Source organism: Diabrotica undecimpunctata, chromosome 3, assembly GCF_040954645.1.
Source record: "Diabrotica undecimpunctata isolate CICGRU chromosome 3, icDiaUnde3, whole genome shotgun sequence".
In the NCBI taxonomy this organism is placed as follows: domain Eukaryota; kingdom Metazoa; phylum Arthropoda; class Insecta; order Coleoptera; family Chrysomelidae; genus Diabrotica; species Diabrotica undecimpunctata.
Window position 1 is genome coordinate 110,828,141 of NC_092805.1, and position 17,650 is coordinate 110,845,790.

Here is a 17,650-nt window from a genome sequence, read left to right on the forward strand (position 1 = left end):
CTCCAAGAATTATTAACCTTAGTTTTCAATTTCAACACCTTAAATTAAGTTGGTAAATTTCATTTTATATTTTATATAAATATCACAAAAAAGTAAAATTTTCAAAATCTTTTTGAAAAAAAAATTGTAGGCCACTCTTGCACTAACATTATATAAATAAAAAAAATAAAGTGCGTTTTTGCATAAAATATATTTTTACCATACTTGCATACAAAAAGTGAACAAAAGCCAAAACAATGCCCTTAACTAATTTTTTTTATAAACGTTTATTCCATCATTTGTTCGGAATCTTCTATAGCGTAAAACACATTATCTTCTCCATCATCATTATTTTGTATCTTCTTCTTCAAGTGCCATCTCCGCGGCGGAGGTCGGCAATCATCACAGCTATTCGGACTTTTGAGACGGCTGCTCTGAAAAGTTCATTTGATGTACATCCGTACCACTCTCTCAGGTTGCGCAGCCATGACATTCTACGCCTCCCTGTGCCTCTCTTTCCTTGGATCTTTCCCTGCATAATCAGTTGGAGCAAGGTGTATTTCTCTCCACGTGTAATATGTCCGAGGTATTCTAATTTTCTTGTTTTTATTGAATTTAAAATTTCCATTTCTTTGTTCATCCTTCCCAGAACCTCTTTGTTTGTGACGTGTTCTGTCCATGATATTTTCAGAATTCTTCTGTACACCCACAGCTCAAATGATTCCAGTTTTCTCATTAATGTCGCATTCAAGGTCCAAGATTCCATTCCATAAAATAAAGTGGAAAAAACATAGCACCTCGCCAACCTAACTCTTAGTTTCAGTTTTAAATCCCTGGTACATAGAACTCTTCTCATTTTGTTGAAATTTGCTCTAGCCTTTTCTATTCCTATTTTTATCTGCTGATTGTAATCATTTGTGGAGTTAATCATTGTTCCCAGGTATGCATATTTGTCCACTTGTTCGACGTTGGTTTCGTTTATTAGAAGATGCTCGTTATTTCTTTGAGTTTTCGATATTCTCATAAATTTCGTCTTCTTGACATTCATTGTTAGACCATACTTGCTTATTTTGTATAGGTTGATTTAAATTTTTAACATTTAGATTGTTATAAAAGTTATGTAAATAAGGTGGTACATACACTAACAAATCTTGTAAATTGCTAAATTTAGCTGCTTCAATGTCTCTGCCTCTTGGGTATAAAAGTGGAAGTTTTCCAATAAACGTAGATGTATTGCGCTTTGTAATGTCTATATGTTTAAAAATAACCTCCGAATTGTTAGATTCTTTATAATACAATTGTAGTGGTTCAGTTAAAGAGTATCGCAACCATTGCATTTTTAACCAGTTCACCGATTCGCTTTCGACAGTCTTTTTACGATTAGTAATGGTTTTAATAATGGAACACTACTCACGAAATCGTTGTTGGTCATTTCTAGTACTGTGAATGGTTTTTGTTTTTTGGCTGTCCTAATCACTTTGGTCCAATATCCGGGTACATTAATATCATTAAAAGTTTTCTTGTTCTTCTCTATGATCCCAAAGTCACGGTCACAAGCTAAATATGAATGCCCCGACACCAAAAATTTATGGTCAATTTGCTACACTTTTGATATCTTGTTTTGTATAATGTAATTACAAAATAGAGACATTTTAATGTTCCTATTGTGCCCTCCGCATTGGTCACTATAAATAATTAATTTTGACGTATTAAAATAGTTTTTGACATAATGCTGTATACAAGATCCAATCTCTTGAGGTCCTCTTGATGCTATGGCTTCATACCAAACGTACATGTGGGCCTGATTACTTGACAAGTTGTGGATACCTAAGCAGTATGTCCACAACTGCCTTTTGTAGTAACATACCCCAGTTGAAAGATGAGGTGTAGGTAATGTAGACATGAGATCAAACGCTATTACAGTGACATCATTTTCAGCTATTTTACCCAATTCCGAATCCAATGCCATCCCAGCACGTGCGCTTTCTGCCTTTCGAAGATGCAATTCTTTTTCTAACTTTAAATTTGCCAAAGTAACTTCAGAAGTTTCTGTTTTTATTTTTTGTTCAAATTCGTCACATCTTCTACAACTGTCAGATACAGGCGCATGAAAAGTTAAATTAAATTTTTTTCTGAAAACATCCCTAAAAACAAATTTTGACGCAGGATCATTTGTTTCTTGTTTGTATAAGGAATACATAGCTAACAGATTTAAAGTAGGAGCTAAATAACAAAGATTGGGATTTTTATTTCTACAATAATGTGACTGATATTTTGGGAACCTCGAAATAAAATGAAAAATATTGTCAAGTTTCTCCTGACTTGTTTTATTATGAGGGTCTTTTTTTCCTCTTTTATCCTTAGAAGGTGTGCCACCTTGCTCTTTATTGCGCAAAGCACGTGTAAGTCGACCATCTGAAACTCTCAAGACTTTTTTAAAAAACTCCTTGCAAACTGGAATATCTAGTCCTGTTTCTCTTGTCAAATAATATTGTCTTGTGTATTTTCTGGAGTCACTTTGAGCAGTATTGGTTAATTTTAAAGTAAGTTTGATTTGGCCACATAAGTAGGATGTCTGTAAATCATAATTGGCGAGTTCATAAAAATCTTGAAAAATAGTTTCACGCTGTTGAAGAGTAATGAGTTTATGGCATTCTTTAAAACAACGACAGTCGGATGCATCAAACTGTTTGGCAGCAACTACATTACCCTTAATGTTTGTATACTCACGTCCACTATTTAGTAATTTTTTTCTTATATTACGTTGCCATTGACTTTTACTGCAAATTTTTGGCGAGTACCATGTTTCATACTTCTTAGAATGTCTTTAGGATTCGCAATATTGTTAGACTGAAAATTGCTTTGTAAATTCCCAACAGTCACCAATACATTTTCATTTTCACCTAAAACAAAGTATATTAGTTTCTGCAAACGATTATAATAATAATAAAATACCTGTACTTTTTTCACTTGATGAATCCTCCATATCAGAAGGATTGTAACTGGAACCTGAACCTGCATACGGCTCATCAATACTAGACACATCACTGTCATCAAAATTGCTTTTGCCTGAAAGAGATAAGTTACAATAATTCAGTCGTGTATTAATATATACTTTTTAACACCTTATTCCAATATGTCTACTTTAATAATTACTTAAGAAAATAATATGAATAATATATTTACCTGATGTGGATGGAATATCCATAATACAACTTCCAAATAACTAAACACAAACAATTAAAGCGTGCAAGAGGTGTTAAAAATAAAATAATAATTCTGTGGCCATAGGTCAGACAATGATAAGTGCATTTTTATCGAATTTGTGATTAATACAACATATATACCAGCAAAAAAAGCTTTTTCATTTGGTCAGATTATGTTAACTATATTCGCAACACTCCCTAACTGATTTATGTGGATCTGTTTATGATAAGTACAAAATCTAAACATGTAGTTTGATCATAAGTTGACAACTAATTTTATTTTAGTCTGACCTAACAGAGTTGGTGTTTTGTATTGATCAGAATGTGACAATTGTACACTTAACATAATATGATCAAACATTATTTAGTCCTTTCGATGTACTTATACGAGCACCAAAATCATGTTTATTACTGTAGGTTCCTCTTTCCCCATCCTCATAACAGCATGGTATCAAATTCTCACCGATAACTTGTTAGTACGTTACGTTAGTAGTAGTATTCGCGCCACAGGAAACAGTTGTTTAGATAGTTATGTGACGAGTGCTCGAGCAAAAAAATTGTTGGAGTTAGCAGTAAAGGAAAATGAAACAAAGGTATGTTTATAAGTTAATTTTATTTGGTTTATAATTACTTTATTATGAAATAATATCTATCAAGTTACATACTTTTTAAAAGGAAGGTTTATATTATTTATCTACAATCCAGTAGGAAGGTAATGCATAAATAATAAGTTAATTAAAAAATCTTTTTTTAGAAACAGTTAATTTTTATATTTCAGGGTTCCTAACAACAGGATATCATGCAATCCATTCCTGGTCCATCAGGCTACCGAGTGCCTACGCCCGACTCAACACTTGGAGATTTTTCATCTGATGATGACGTCATGGATCGAACTTGGATCCCTAATTCTGTACAAGATGCTGATCAGTTAGATCATGCTAGAAATACAGTTACTTCTTCGGTGACGGCAGAAACGCAAGGTAATGTTAGGGTTAAAAGAAAGCGTGGTATTGGCATGATGCAGAGAAAACTACGTAAGGAAAGATCTGAAAAAATTAGAAAGGGAGAAGAATATACAAACCAATCCGGAAAGAAAATATTAAGTAAGCCTGTAGGTGTACTACAAGAATGCAGATTAAAATGTAAAACTAAATTTACGGATGCACAATTAGGAAGTATTTTTACCGACTATCGTTCACTACATACACGGGATATGCAACGTCTACATCTCAGTCATCACATATTATTATCAAAACCAGTTAGAATTAAAACTGAAAACACAAAACAGAAAAGAGACATATCTGTACAGTATGGTATAGAAATTGACGGAAGACGAGAGAAAGTATGTCAACAATGTTTTCGTACCGTATATGGCGAGAATCGTGGTTTCATAAATGGAATTATTGAGAAGAAAAAAAAGACACCCACGGGGATAATTGGAAGAGACGAAAGAGGCAGACATGAACCAAAAATTAAACATTCAACTGCAGCAGTAGCTTATGTTCATAATCACATTGCCAGTTTCCTCGCATATGAAAGTCATTATTCCAGAAGTCACACAACAAAGCAATACCTGGAGACTGGCTTAAATTTACAAAAAATGTTTTCCTTATATTTAGAACAGCATGAAAAAGACCATGTTAGTACAAAAGCAGTTAGTCTTTCTAGTTATAGTAATATTTTTAAAAGCCTAAATTTTAAATTTAAAAAACCGCACAATGATACGTGTTCTACTTGTGACAAGTTTGTTACAAAAATAAAAATTACAACTAATGATATCGAAAAAAATCGCTTGCACAAAGAACATGTCTCTCATCAACAAAAAGCAAAGTTTCATTATGAATGTAAATCATTAGACAAACAGCATGCAAAATCCTCAAATAACACGACCGTTGTAGCAGTTTGCGATTTACAATAATGCCTAGCAACACCATTTTTAAATACAGGTGTAGCATTTTACAAACGAAAATTATGGACTTTTAATTTTACTGTAAGAAATTGTAATATGGGCAAAACTTCCTGCTATATGTGGCACGAAGCTATCGCTCAACGTGGCGCAGATGAAATCGGGTCATGTCTAAAAATGTTTATTATGAGCCTACCTGAAGTAACAGAACATGTTATAATATACTCCGATACTTGTGCAGGACAGACTCGCAATAACACACTACCTGCAGTATATAACTACATACTTACACAGAAACAAGGATTAAAAACTATTGATCATCAATTTCTAGTTCCTGGGCACACGCATTTGGAGTGTGACTCTGACCATGCCTCTATAGAACGTGCAAAAAAAATAAATAGCGGTACAATTTCAATCCCAAATAACTGGTACATGCTTGTAAGAATGGTCAGCAATAAATTTACAGTAATTGAAATGACACAAAATGATATTTTTGCGTTTTCAAGCCTGCTGCAGCAAACTCTAATAAAGAAAACAAAAGATCAAAATAATGATTCATTTTTATGGCGTAACATTTTTTGGATCCGTGTTAAGAAAGAAAATCCGTGTAGTTTTTCTTTTAAGTACTCACTTCGAGTAGAAGACAACTTTAGAGTTTGTGATATGAGGCAAACTAGAGGCAGCCGATCAACTCTGCCAATGTGGGATGTCCAGAGGGCATACAACAACAATTTAAAAATAACTATAGAAAAACATAAAGATGTTTTATCATCATTACATTATATAGATCCAGTGTATCACGATTTTAAAAAAATGTAATAAAATCCACGGACGATGCAGTAGACACATCACACATTAGTGATTCCAGTTCCGATTCAGATTAATACTATTATTTATATTTTTTTATCAGATCCTTGTATTTAATTATTAACTTTTCTTTTATATTTGTATTCTTATGATGTTTTAAAGAGTAATAAAGGAGTTTTTTTAATAAACTAGTTTATATAATGCGCAGCATTGAAGATCATACCATGATAACTGCTTAATATTTTTGATCATAATATGATAACTACAACCATTTTTTATAACAAAATAAATAATGTTCTTAATACTTATTTCCCATAGACCTGTTTCTGATATTAAATACGTACTATATTATACCTTTCGTTGTACACTCTTGTTGATAAATAATATCTTTCATTTAACACCGTAACTTTATCCTCAAAATACTTAAATATTTGTTTCGGCTCTCCTGAAAAATCAATATTTTGCATTTATCATAATCTGACCTATGACCACAGAATTTTAAGGTTAAGAGATAGGCCACTAGTGCACACGAGATACTGAAACACATCGACAGGCATGAACGTTGGGCTATTACTACACGACCGTTTATCAACAAATCATAATACGCCAAAGTGACCTTGATCATTCCTTTACCGGCATTTTAATCAAATCGACGTGGGCCACTATTGCACACGATAGATTAATACAAATACTAACGCTTGGTGTTATTAACTCAAATATCATTTTTTTTTTTAGTTGGGCCACTCTTGCACTATGCGCCTCATTTATAAACATCGTTCGCCGTTGGCGTTGGCGTTCGGTTCCGTTCAAGATGAACCAACTTTATCTTTTACCGTTGGCCGTTGTAGCACAGAATATACCAACCCTTCTGTGATTGTAGTCACGATCACAGAACTTAAAAAAAAACTGTATCTTTGTCATCGCAGAAAATAGCGATACCGAAAAAGTGACAAGGTTTGTCAAACAAATCAAACTAAATTATTTGTTTATGTTTGTGTTTATACAGTGAAATAGTTTTGATAATTTAATTTATTATCCCTATATATTAGGAATTCCATCAGAGCGATAAATTACATTTATTTTTGGTTTTACCATTTGCAGTAATTTTTCAAATACTGGAACCTGCATCCTGGTATATTTAAAAAAACTGCTATGTTTCCCAGTTTTTTATATTTGTATAATAATTAAAATTACATCTTGTCTTTCTGTTCTGGTTAATGAGCCTGCGTTTGTATCGACGTTGTCTTTTATTGCGAAGGCTCAGTGCTGCTCGAATACAATGTATCGTGTATAAGTGCCACGGCACCTAACAAAGGCTGAGCATTTTCATTTTCCATTAATTAATTTTCAAGCAAAAATTAATAATACGAAATCAAAAATGTAAGGTTAGAAATGATCTTTAACGCCAACGCCAACCGAAAGTTTATAAATGCAGTATATGATAGCCAGCGCCAAGGTCAACGGCGAACGCAAGCGCCAACGTCAACTTAAAGTTTATAAATCAGCCTTTAAAAGATGCTTAAAATCGGTCACCGACATAATAATTGATTCTATTGATTTATAAATATATTAACAGACATTGCAGCAAAACAAAAATAAAATTATCTAACAATCACCGTTTAAACTTGACATAGAATAAAAGTTTTATAATATTTATTTAAATTAAAAATCACACCAATTATATAAGAAGATTACACAGCGTGTTTAACCTAGTTTGATAGAATACGATATTAACCGAATTTAAATGCTTTGTGGGCGGATTTTTGTTTTAGGACATATTAGGGCAAAAAATAGACAAAATAAAGGTTTTTTATATCATTTTTGTTTTTTGTTTTCAGATAGGCATAAACCTACATCACATATAGTATAATGTCATCTTGTATGATGAGAAGTTGGCTTGGTATTGCAGTATGTACACGTACTTCAGCTCTATGCTGAGACATATGGGCTGCTTTGTCAGTTCTTATTTTTAAAGGAACTTGTTTTTTAAACCTGTTTAAAGTTGGTTGTTAAACTGTTGGTTTGCTTATGGTTCTTCTTCCACTTTCAGGCATTTGGGAGTCTGTTCCAATCAAACCGTTGGCCACAGCAAGTTCAAATTCTTTCAATGATATTCCTGTACCAGTTGTTGATTGTTTGCAAATTATATATGAGTTTAGTAATGGTAGGTCAGAAAATGAAAAAAAATTCTATGCCACCACTTTTTGTATTTTCTATCTAATTCGTAGCAAGGTACTAACATATCCGACTTAGCTACGAAGCACATATATGATGTCCCATCCTTTTGTGGGACACACAATGACATTTTCTTCAAGTTTGTGAAAATTGCTTAGAAAAGGAATGGGTTTTTTATCCATCCATTGCAAAGCTAGCACGCCATGTTCACTCATTCTTTAGTCTTTTTCACCCCTTTTAATTTAAGTTCATTTGGAAAGTTTTTTATCTTTTTAAGCTATTCTACATATATAGATCTTGTCTTTTAGCAAGTTGCGTTGTAATGTAACAGAATTAAAATAGTTATCGAATAAACTTCATAATTTTTTTCAATCAAATCTCTTGTAAGATCTTTTATTATTCTTGTCCGGAGGTATTGCTCCCTTATATCTTTTACTTTTCCGGTATATATTTGAAATTATAAAAGATATCCTGACTGATCAATACGTACCCACACCTTATAATCCCTTTTTCGTCACTTAAACCTTATCATTAACTCTTGTATTGATTGTTGCCTGCTGATATATAAATTGTAATTTTATAAATCAATTTAATGTTAACATAAAAAAATGATTAAATTATATATATTTATATAATATTTATATATATATATATATATTATTTATATATATTATCAATATTATATTTACATTTATATTGTTTATATATAACACAAATACCAAACAATGAACACCCTATTAATATAAATACCTATGATAATGATACCTAACAACAATAATCTGCGCCTTACAGAGATCTGGAAATACAAATAAGGAGACAATGGAGAATGGAAAGTACCCAGACGATACCTATTATTTTTTCTACCACTGGAGTCATTCCGAAGAACCTTCAACAAAACATAAAAAAGCTGGGTCTATATGAACATTTATATAAGATCATGCAGAACGCTTTGCTACTTTCGACGTTCAAAGGCGTGCGAAAATTTTTGGGAGATACCTACACCGACCTACCAAGTCACCTAGAACTCGATAACACGGAAAGAGTCCCACCAGAGCTCAATCCTTTTTGACACCGTAGGTATCTGGGATGAGTGAATTTCCCCCTTAGAGGGAGTGTGAGCCGCATGGCTAAATCTGGACAATAATAATAATTACTTACTTTAAGTTCTGTCATTAAGCTCTCGTGGAATCCTATAGTTGCAAACTTGGTGGCGCTGTAATCGGTGCATTTATAAGTGCCAAGAAATCCTGTTAAACTGCCTACCGTTACAATATGGCCACTTTTTTGTTTAATCATATCAGGCAAGAATGCTTTGGTAGTCTAAAATAAAAAAATGAAAAGAAACACGATTTAAAGAAAATAAACAAAATATATAATATAAAGTGTATAAATATTTTTTAAAAAAACAAACGAAACTCTATTAATTTAATGAATATATTGTATTATTGAAGATTTTGAAGTTTTAAGGAACAAACTAACCCTGTATTAACTTCTTATTCAAATTCCCCAGGTCTATCTAGTACAATTTTTAAATATATAATTACCTACTTATTAGGGGCAGATTTAATAATCATTTATACAGATGGATCAAAAATTAAAGCAATGACTGGTTTCGTATTCTCTTTTTAAACAAAAATGTTGAAATATTTTCGATTTTTGTTCTTATTTTTATCAATCTATAGGCATTTACAACTGTGGTTTCTAAAATTAGCTCAAAGGCCAGTTTTCTGTACCACTTAATCCCTTTCCTGAGTAAATGATTGTAAAATTTTATCTGATCTGAAAGATCTATGAACGTTTTTGAGTTATTTTACTCGACTATGAGTTCAGGTTTTTTTTACATTATTTCCCCATTTATTTTTAACAGTTTTCATAGTGTCAGTATGTTTGATGCTAGTATACCTCGCGTTTGTCTTTCCACTGTAGCATCAATACTCCCGTATCACTTTCTCTGGCACATATTTCACCTTTTTTGTAATTTTGCTTTTTTAAGTTCTTTAAAATCAAGTTTTAATTTTTTCTTACTGTTCCAAGTAAGTAAGTTTTATGTTTCAAGAGCTTATGAGCCAAAGTAACACTTGTGTAAAAATTGTCGATGTAAATCCTACGACCCTTTTGAGAAGCAAGTTTTGGTGAGATGTAAAACTACGCCTGCAGAGGATCTCAGTGAACGGGTATCTTTACCGCAGTATATGATATGGTCAAAGGTGTATCCTCTCAAACGTAGTTTATACAACTTAACTCCATATTTATGGCATTTATTTTTAACATACTGCCGAAAAGATAATCGTTCCCGAAATGGCAATGTCTTATCAACACATAGGTCTTTTTCTGGTACAATAACGCCTTTATATCTCCTTTTTAGCATAGATTGAAGAATCATCCAATTTCTTACTCTATCATTGGGATCCAGAATTATAGATTAATTATTGTTGAAGTGACTCATAGTATTAATTGAAAACGATTGAAAAAAATTAAGTAAAAATCCTTTATAAAAGGTATATAAATTATGTCACGAAGACAAAACGTTTTTGGAAACCATGTTCCATCATCAGTGTCTAGGTGTACATGTTTTGAGCCACTAAATATTAGGGTAAAAACCCGTTAAAATTTATCTGTTACAATTTGGTTTACATTATTTGGTATTATATTTTAAGACGTTGGAGTTACCAGTGGATATGATAACACGGCAACGTATGACTCCACATGAAGTTGCTGGTCCTGAGACGAAGTGTCTACGAGGACTTGATGATCAAGTTACTATCATTAAGTCCTCGTAGACACTTCGTCTCAGGACCAGCAACTTCATGTGGAGTCATACGTCGCCATGTTATCATATCCACTGGTAACTCTAACATCTTAAAATATAATACCAAATAAAGTAAACCAAATTGTAACAGATAAATTTTAACGGGTTTTTACCCTAATATTTAGTGGCTCAAAACATGTACACCTAGACACTGATGATGGAACATGGTTTCCGAAAACGTTTTGTCTTGTTGACATAGTCCGTTTGGGTTTTTAATTTATATACCTTTTATAAAGGATTTTAACTTAAATTTTTTTGTGATACATGGTATTCAGCCAGCTACAGGAACTCAGTTTCCTTGTGGATGAAAACGATTTCTACTCGCGTGCTGATTTAGTAATTTTTGTACAAAGGACTTTTAAACCAATGATTTGTGATTTTTGGGTAGGAACATAATCCCATCCACATGACAAGGCCTAAAAATGTTTCAATTCCTTCAGTTGTTGTATGGCGCCACCATCTCAAACGAGAACTTATATATTTTGTTTGGGTTTTCTTTTGCACTTAATATCTATTGGTTTCTTTTTCTATCTTAGTAACAATCTCATCTGTAAATAAAAGTTTACAGAATTCATATGGTCCCTTGTCAAGATAACCGTGAAGTATATGGGACTAAATGCTGGGCGTTGACTAGACAAATGAAAATCGTTTTATGTGGCTGCCATCCGGTATATACAAATTAATATTGTCGTTCTTACTTGTTCATTTATTACAATCTTTATCTTCGTTATCGTCTTCACCAATTATATACAATGGTATTATCGATAGAATTTAAATCTTGAACTAGTTGTATAAGTCCTTCTGCATCTGATCGAGCTTGATCAAATTGAATCAGGAAGTTCGTCATTGGCATTATCAACATAATCTAAAAACATCTCGTCTAGAAGCATTTGAATTCGACATTGTTCTTTCTCGTAACCCATTTTTTTATTTCTCTATAGCACTATGATGTAAACTGCACTCACCAAAGATATGATTACAAATAATCTTCTTCTTCTTATTGCGTCGTCTCCATTCGAAGGTTGGCTATCCAAATGACAATTGTAGCTTTAAAGACTGCTGCACTAAAGGTTTCTGTGGATTATTTTAGCCACGAGTCCTAGCGTCTTCCAACTGTCCTTTTACCCTGCATTTAAACTTTCAATATGATTTGGAGTAATTTATATCTTTCACCTCTCAACACATGACCCAAGTATTGTATTTTGCTCTCTTTGATTATGCTGAGTAATTCTTTTTGTTTAACACGTTGAGTGACAGATGAGACCAACGTGGTCTCACGTTGTTTACAAGACACGTTTCCTTTAGTAGTTCCAACGCCAGCTTTCTGTACCATTTTAAGCTTCGCCTTAAGGAAGTATTATAGGCTTTCACTTGATCGGATAGATTAATAAATGCCTTACATTTATTATAATCTATAACTATTTTTGGCTTCAAACTGTCTTGTGCTCTTTTCTTCACTGAAACCATCTCAGCCGTGTGCTTAGTACTTAGACACAGAACATCGCGTTTATCGCGCCATTTTTGTACTACAATTCCAGCGTTGGGCTCGTTGTATTTTTTTATATCAATGGGATCTTGAAACGTATGGCCTGACGGTCCAGTCCCCTTTTTGTTTTGTTTTAAATAAAAATCGTAATTTTTAAAGGTTTCTATAATTTTAATTTATTGATTTACCTACAAAGAAGTACATGTACATAAAAATAAAACTTTACTCTACATGAAAACTTTAAATAAAGGGAACAAGGGCTTTGGTATTTTATATTTTCGTTGCGTTATGCGCTACAAAAAAAAAACAGGATATATAATAATGTTTTTTATAATTAGAGCACTTCAGTGAACTTTGTGGCGTTTTTCTTAAGGCCTCCTTGGAATCCGATTATTCTGAGATCTTCGCATAACAAATAACGCAACGTTTTCTATTGGCTCGGCCAACATCTTCCAGCATATGTGAGGCTTACTCGGACTCTTCATTAAGGCGTAAAACCTTCTCGAAATAGTACCTTTAAAACTTCCTCTCTAAATTTAGTAATTAACATATTGACACTGGCTATTTCTTCATGAGCAATATAAGCATTTACAAGACACGTTCCCTTTAGTAGTTCCAACGCCAGCTGTCTGTACCATTTTAAGCTTCGCCTTAAGGAAGTATTATAGGCTTTCACTTGATCGGATAGATTAATAAATGCCTTACATGTATTATAATCTATAACTATTTTTTGCTTCAAAATGTCTTGTGCTCTTTTCTTCACTGGAACCATCTCAGCCGTGTGCTTAGTACTTAGACACAGAACATCGCGTTTATCGCGCTATTTGTGTACTACAATTCCTTCCTCGCATTCAAGAGCAACCCCGTTTCATCCTTTTTAAGTTTTTTTTTTGAATAACATCTTTTGGGTTGAATTTTCGGTTTACACGTAATGTTCCTACAAGATGGGTATTTCGCTTTAATAATTTAGTTGCTAACATGCAAGAGGTATACCAATTATCCGTGTAAAGTGTGCGTCCTTTGTCTACGAAATTGTCCATTAGATCCATAACAATTTTGGATGGAACTGACATTTGCTCGTTTTTGAATTTACCACAATATATACTAAAGTTATAGGTATAACCCTTTTCAAGGCATACCTTGAACAACTTAATGCAAAACTTATGGCGTTTGTTTTTGATCCTACTGTAAAAACTTTAGCCGTCCACTAAACGGAACTAACGTTTCATCGATACATATATTTTGTACAATCGAGATCTGAAATATAATTCTCAATTTTTCTATTAAGTTTATGATATCCTCATTTACAAAAAATTTGTAAAAATCGTATGGAGTCTTATTGTACATAGTTTCATACAATTCCGCTTGAAATCCAGTACCATTTTCGTTTGTCACAAAATCAAATTTCTTCAGGTAATTGCCACTGACTGGCTTCCAGACATATGTAGCATTACTAACCTGTTGGTCCTCTTCTTCGTCACTTGATGAGAAAACCTGCATTTGTTGAATAACAGCTTTAATGGTAATCTACTATATTGTGTTGTGGTTTATTGACTGGTTGGGTAATTTCACTAGATGTCGATGCACCTAAGTTCACTTCGTGTAAATTGGCAGTGCGTTTTGAGCCACATATTTTTGTTAAAAATTTCTTCTTTTTGCATGGCTGATATTCTGATGAATCAGAGTCAGACTTGTTCTCTGATTCAGGTTCAAATTCATCTAATGTTCCGTCGGGTTCAAAATCGTTCACATCCTCTTCATCGGAAAAACATGATTGCAATAACTTTTCTAAACGTTGCTGTTCTTTCTCAAAAATAGACATCTTTACTCACCAAAAAGTTCAACAACAACTGAACCGATCCGATATTGTAAACAACGTTCGCGCCGTGACGTAAACCTTTGCGAGTCAAAATCTGTGAATATATTACATCAGCATGCTGTGGTGACACATTGGTCTCATATGGCCCGAAAGCAAAAATTGAAACTGAGGCCGCTTGAGACCAACGTGTCACCATTTTTGTTAAATTGCAGGTTTTTTATTTTTTTTTTTAATTTTTAATAGCAAAAAAATTATTTATGGTTATTTTCGTTTAAAAATTGAGAAAAAAAAATTGGCCCCAAGGACAGATTTTTTTTTTCCATAGTGGCACTCAATGTGTTAATCATGCGCCGAAGTACTTCAATCGAACAAATGATCAAACAGTGTAAAATTTAACTCGCAAATCTACGAATAGACAGGTTGCAACAGGAAAGTGCGGCACTAGTTGCATGCCGCATGGCCACAGCAAACAAAAATATTTCTTTAGGTTCTGTGGTACTTAATCTGTACCGCAACAAAAAAACGATAAACAAATGTTTGATTGGTAAAATAATACTTTAACTTTTCTGAGATATATTTAAACAACTAAATATTGATGTTAATTTAAAAAATCGCTGGGTGGCCTGAGGGTTAATTTTTTTATTTAACTGGAGATTAACGTGTTAAATATCTGGTTGAGAATAAATGGCAAATGACTTCGGCTGACGTTCTCGCTTCCAAATTGGAGCTTTTTATAGTTTATGTTTTATTTCCAGTGAAAAATTATATAACCTTTATTTTAAGTACTTACCCAGTAATGTGAAATTATATTCACTTTAAATGTTTTCTCGATCATATAGTCTGGGATTTCTAATAACGTTTGACCACATACAATCCCTGCATTATTAATTAAAATATCTACTACTCCAAATTCTTCTTTGACGATTTTTGAATATTTATACACTAGTTCTCTTTGTGTAATGTCCACAACATACGTAGTAATATCAAGATCCTTCTGTCTGCAGATATCTTTTAATTTATCCAAAGCTAAAATAAAGACAAAATTTGGTAACAAATTTAACCAAAATGTGTGTGTAACAAAAATATAACGTGATGCATACCAAATTGTGTAAACTAGAACAGACAGTGGCGTAACTAACGCCAATGTAACCAACGCGGTGCATTAGGGCGCAGGCCTTAGGGGGGCGCAAAAAACTAATATTCTGGAAAAATTTTAGTAAAAAAAATATGTTGAAGCAAAACTCCCTGTAGCTTCCCGAAAATAAATGCAAAAAAAATATTCGTGGTATTTTATTTCGTTACAGTCACAACAGAATGTTGGTGACTCTTTTGTTTACTATTATCGATATCGTTGTTAGCTACAAAGATATTCAGGTAAAATCTTTCAGTATTATTTTAGTAACTAGGACCACGTGTCCCTGTCAGTCTTTGTTCTACGATCGTATGGTTCAGTACTGTTATTTGTTTCATAAAAATACAAAAAAAATTTTGTCGGTACATTTGTACGTTATTTGTGCGTTTTATTGGATTTCGTTATGATATACTGAACAAAATGGACGGAAATAAAAGAAAACGACCTAGTGAGTTCCGAAAAAGTAAAAACCAAGAAGATGAAAAAGTGAAAAAACTACCAAAAATTGACATGTTTAAAAAAACGAGATTTTGATGATACTTCTAAAAGTCAATCAGGTGACGATGGTGTTGGTGAGAGTAAAAGTGAGCGTGGAGGCAAAATATCCACGACAGAAGAGATCCTCGCATTGAATTTTCTTACCGATAACCAAAATTCAGAAGTCCGCCAAAACGTGAGTAAGCCTACTGATTTAAATAATTACATATATCGCTCCTGCTACCCAGCAACTGGCGTTAGTAGCACAGTACAACAAAATACTGATGACATAGGTATATTCTGTAATGAGTAATGGAGTAAACAACAGACATAGCTCTTTTCTCAGAAGATATTATGAATAAATATGAATTGAAATCTCGTATTTTGAACTCCGAATCGTGTAGACTTCAAGGACCATTCCCTAAAGACATTCAAATAAATAGATCTTTTTCAAAAGACTATTATTTTTTCGAAACAAAAACTGGTGAAAAAATTGAGCGCTTTTGGCTTTGCTACACTCCGTCTTTAAGTGCAGTGTATTGTGAACCATGTTGGCTGTTCTCTAAAAGACTTGATAAAAACTTTAACAATGCATGGACTACGATGAAAATCAATGATTGGAGAAATCTGTCAACAAAAATTAAATACTACGAATTGAATAAGTGCCATATTAATGCATGTATCGCTTATGGAATAAGAAAAAATAACAGATATATCAAAATGCTTTTCTATGACAAAAAAAAAACTGGTTAAAGCAATAAAGAGAATTTTTGAGGTTATCATAACAATATTAACTTGTAATCTAGCTTTCACCGGGCATCGATCTGAAAGCATAAAAAATGTTCAAAGTGAGTCAGGAAATTTTCTGAATATTATTGCTCTCTTTTCTAGATACGACCCTATTTTAAAGAATCACCTGGAAAACAAAGATAGTAGGTTAAAATACTTAAGCCCTTCAAATAAAAACGAACATATTCATTTGACATCTCATCAGCTTTTGAGTGAAATATTGACTGGTGTTCAACAGTCTCCATTTTTTTCTTTCAGTTTAGATACTACAAAAGACATTTCAAAAATTGACCAGGTATCAATAATTTTAAGATATGTTTTATACAAACCAGACCTAAATCAACTTGAGATAATAAAATCCTTTTTAGGCTTTGTGCAAGTACTGGACCAGTCAGCCGAAGACCTAAAGGAGCTTGTAGTTAAATTTATAAAAGAAAAGAAAATAATTTTTGATAAGCGCCGAGGTCAGGGATATGATGGCGCTTCTATCATTAGTGGAATTTACAGAGGACTGCAGACCAGAATAAAATCAAAGTCTCCTAACGCTGAGTATGTTCATTGTGCTAGTCACACTTTAAATTTAGTTTTAAACGACAGTGTGAAACCTATTTCAGAGATTTCATCATTCTATGATACAATATACAGTATATACGTATTTTTCGGCCAAAGCCTACCAAGATGGCAATGTTTAAAAGAGTTAACCGACTCCTGTGTTATCAAGTTAACCTTGAAAAACTCTGTCCTACTAGGTGGTCGTCGAGATACGACGCTTTACTATCAATCAGTGTAAATTTTGTAGCAGTGCTGAAGTGCCTAACAAAAATAATTTTGACTTCAAACAAGAACAATGAAGTTGCAGTAGCAAATGGTCTTATGAAGCAAATGTCTTTATTTGATTTTGTTTTGATGTAAGTGTTTCAAAGAAGAATTTTAGAGAGAATCCAGATTACATCGAAAACCCTACAGGCATCCGATGTTCATCTAGACGATGCAAAGAATCTCCTTCAGTGTCTAAAGACTGTGAGCGAACTGCGAGGAGAATTCGACGATGTCCTGGATTAAGCC

General features: G+C 33.0%; 1 protein-coding gene across 1 annotated transcript in view; it reads right to left on the reverse strand.

Annotated features, from left to right (window-relative positions):
• The window catches only part of LOC140437230 (short-chain dehydrogenase/reductase family 16C member 6), a 114,593-nt gene that overhangs the window by 17,378 nt on the left and 79,565 nt on the right, over nt 1-17,650 (reverse strand). The window contains exons 3-4 of the mRNA XM_072526613.1: nt 14,978-15,213; nt 9,232-9,393 (exon numbers count right to left, since the gene is read on the reverse strand). Of these exons, the coding sequence (XP_072382714.1) occupies nt 9,232-9,393; nt 14,978-15,213 (398 nt within the window). The remainder of the gene's footprint in view (nt 1-9,231; nt 9,394-14,977; nt 15,214-17,650) is intronic.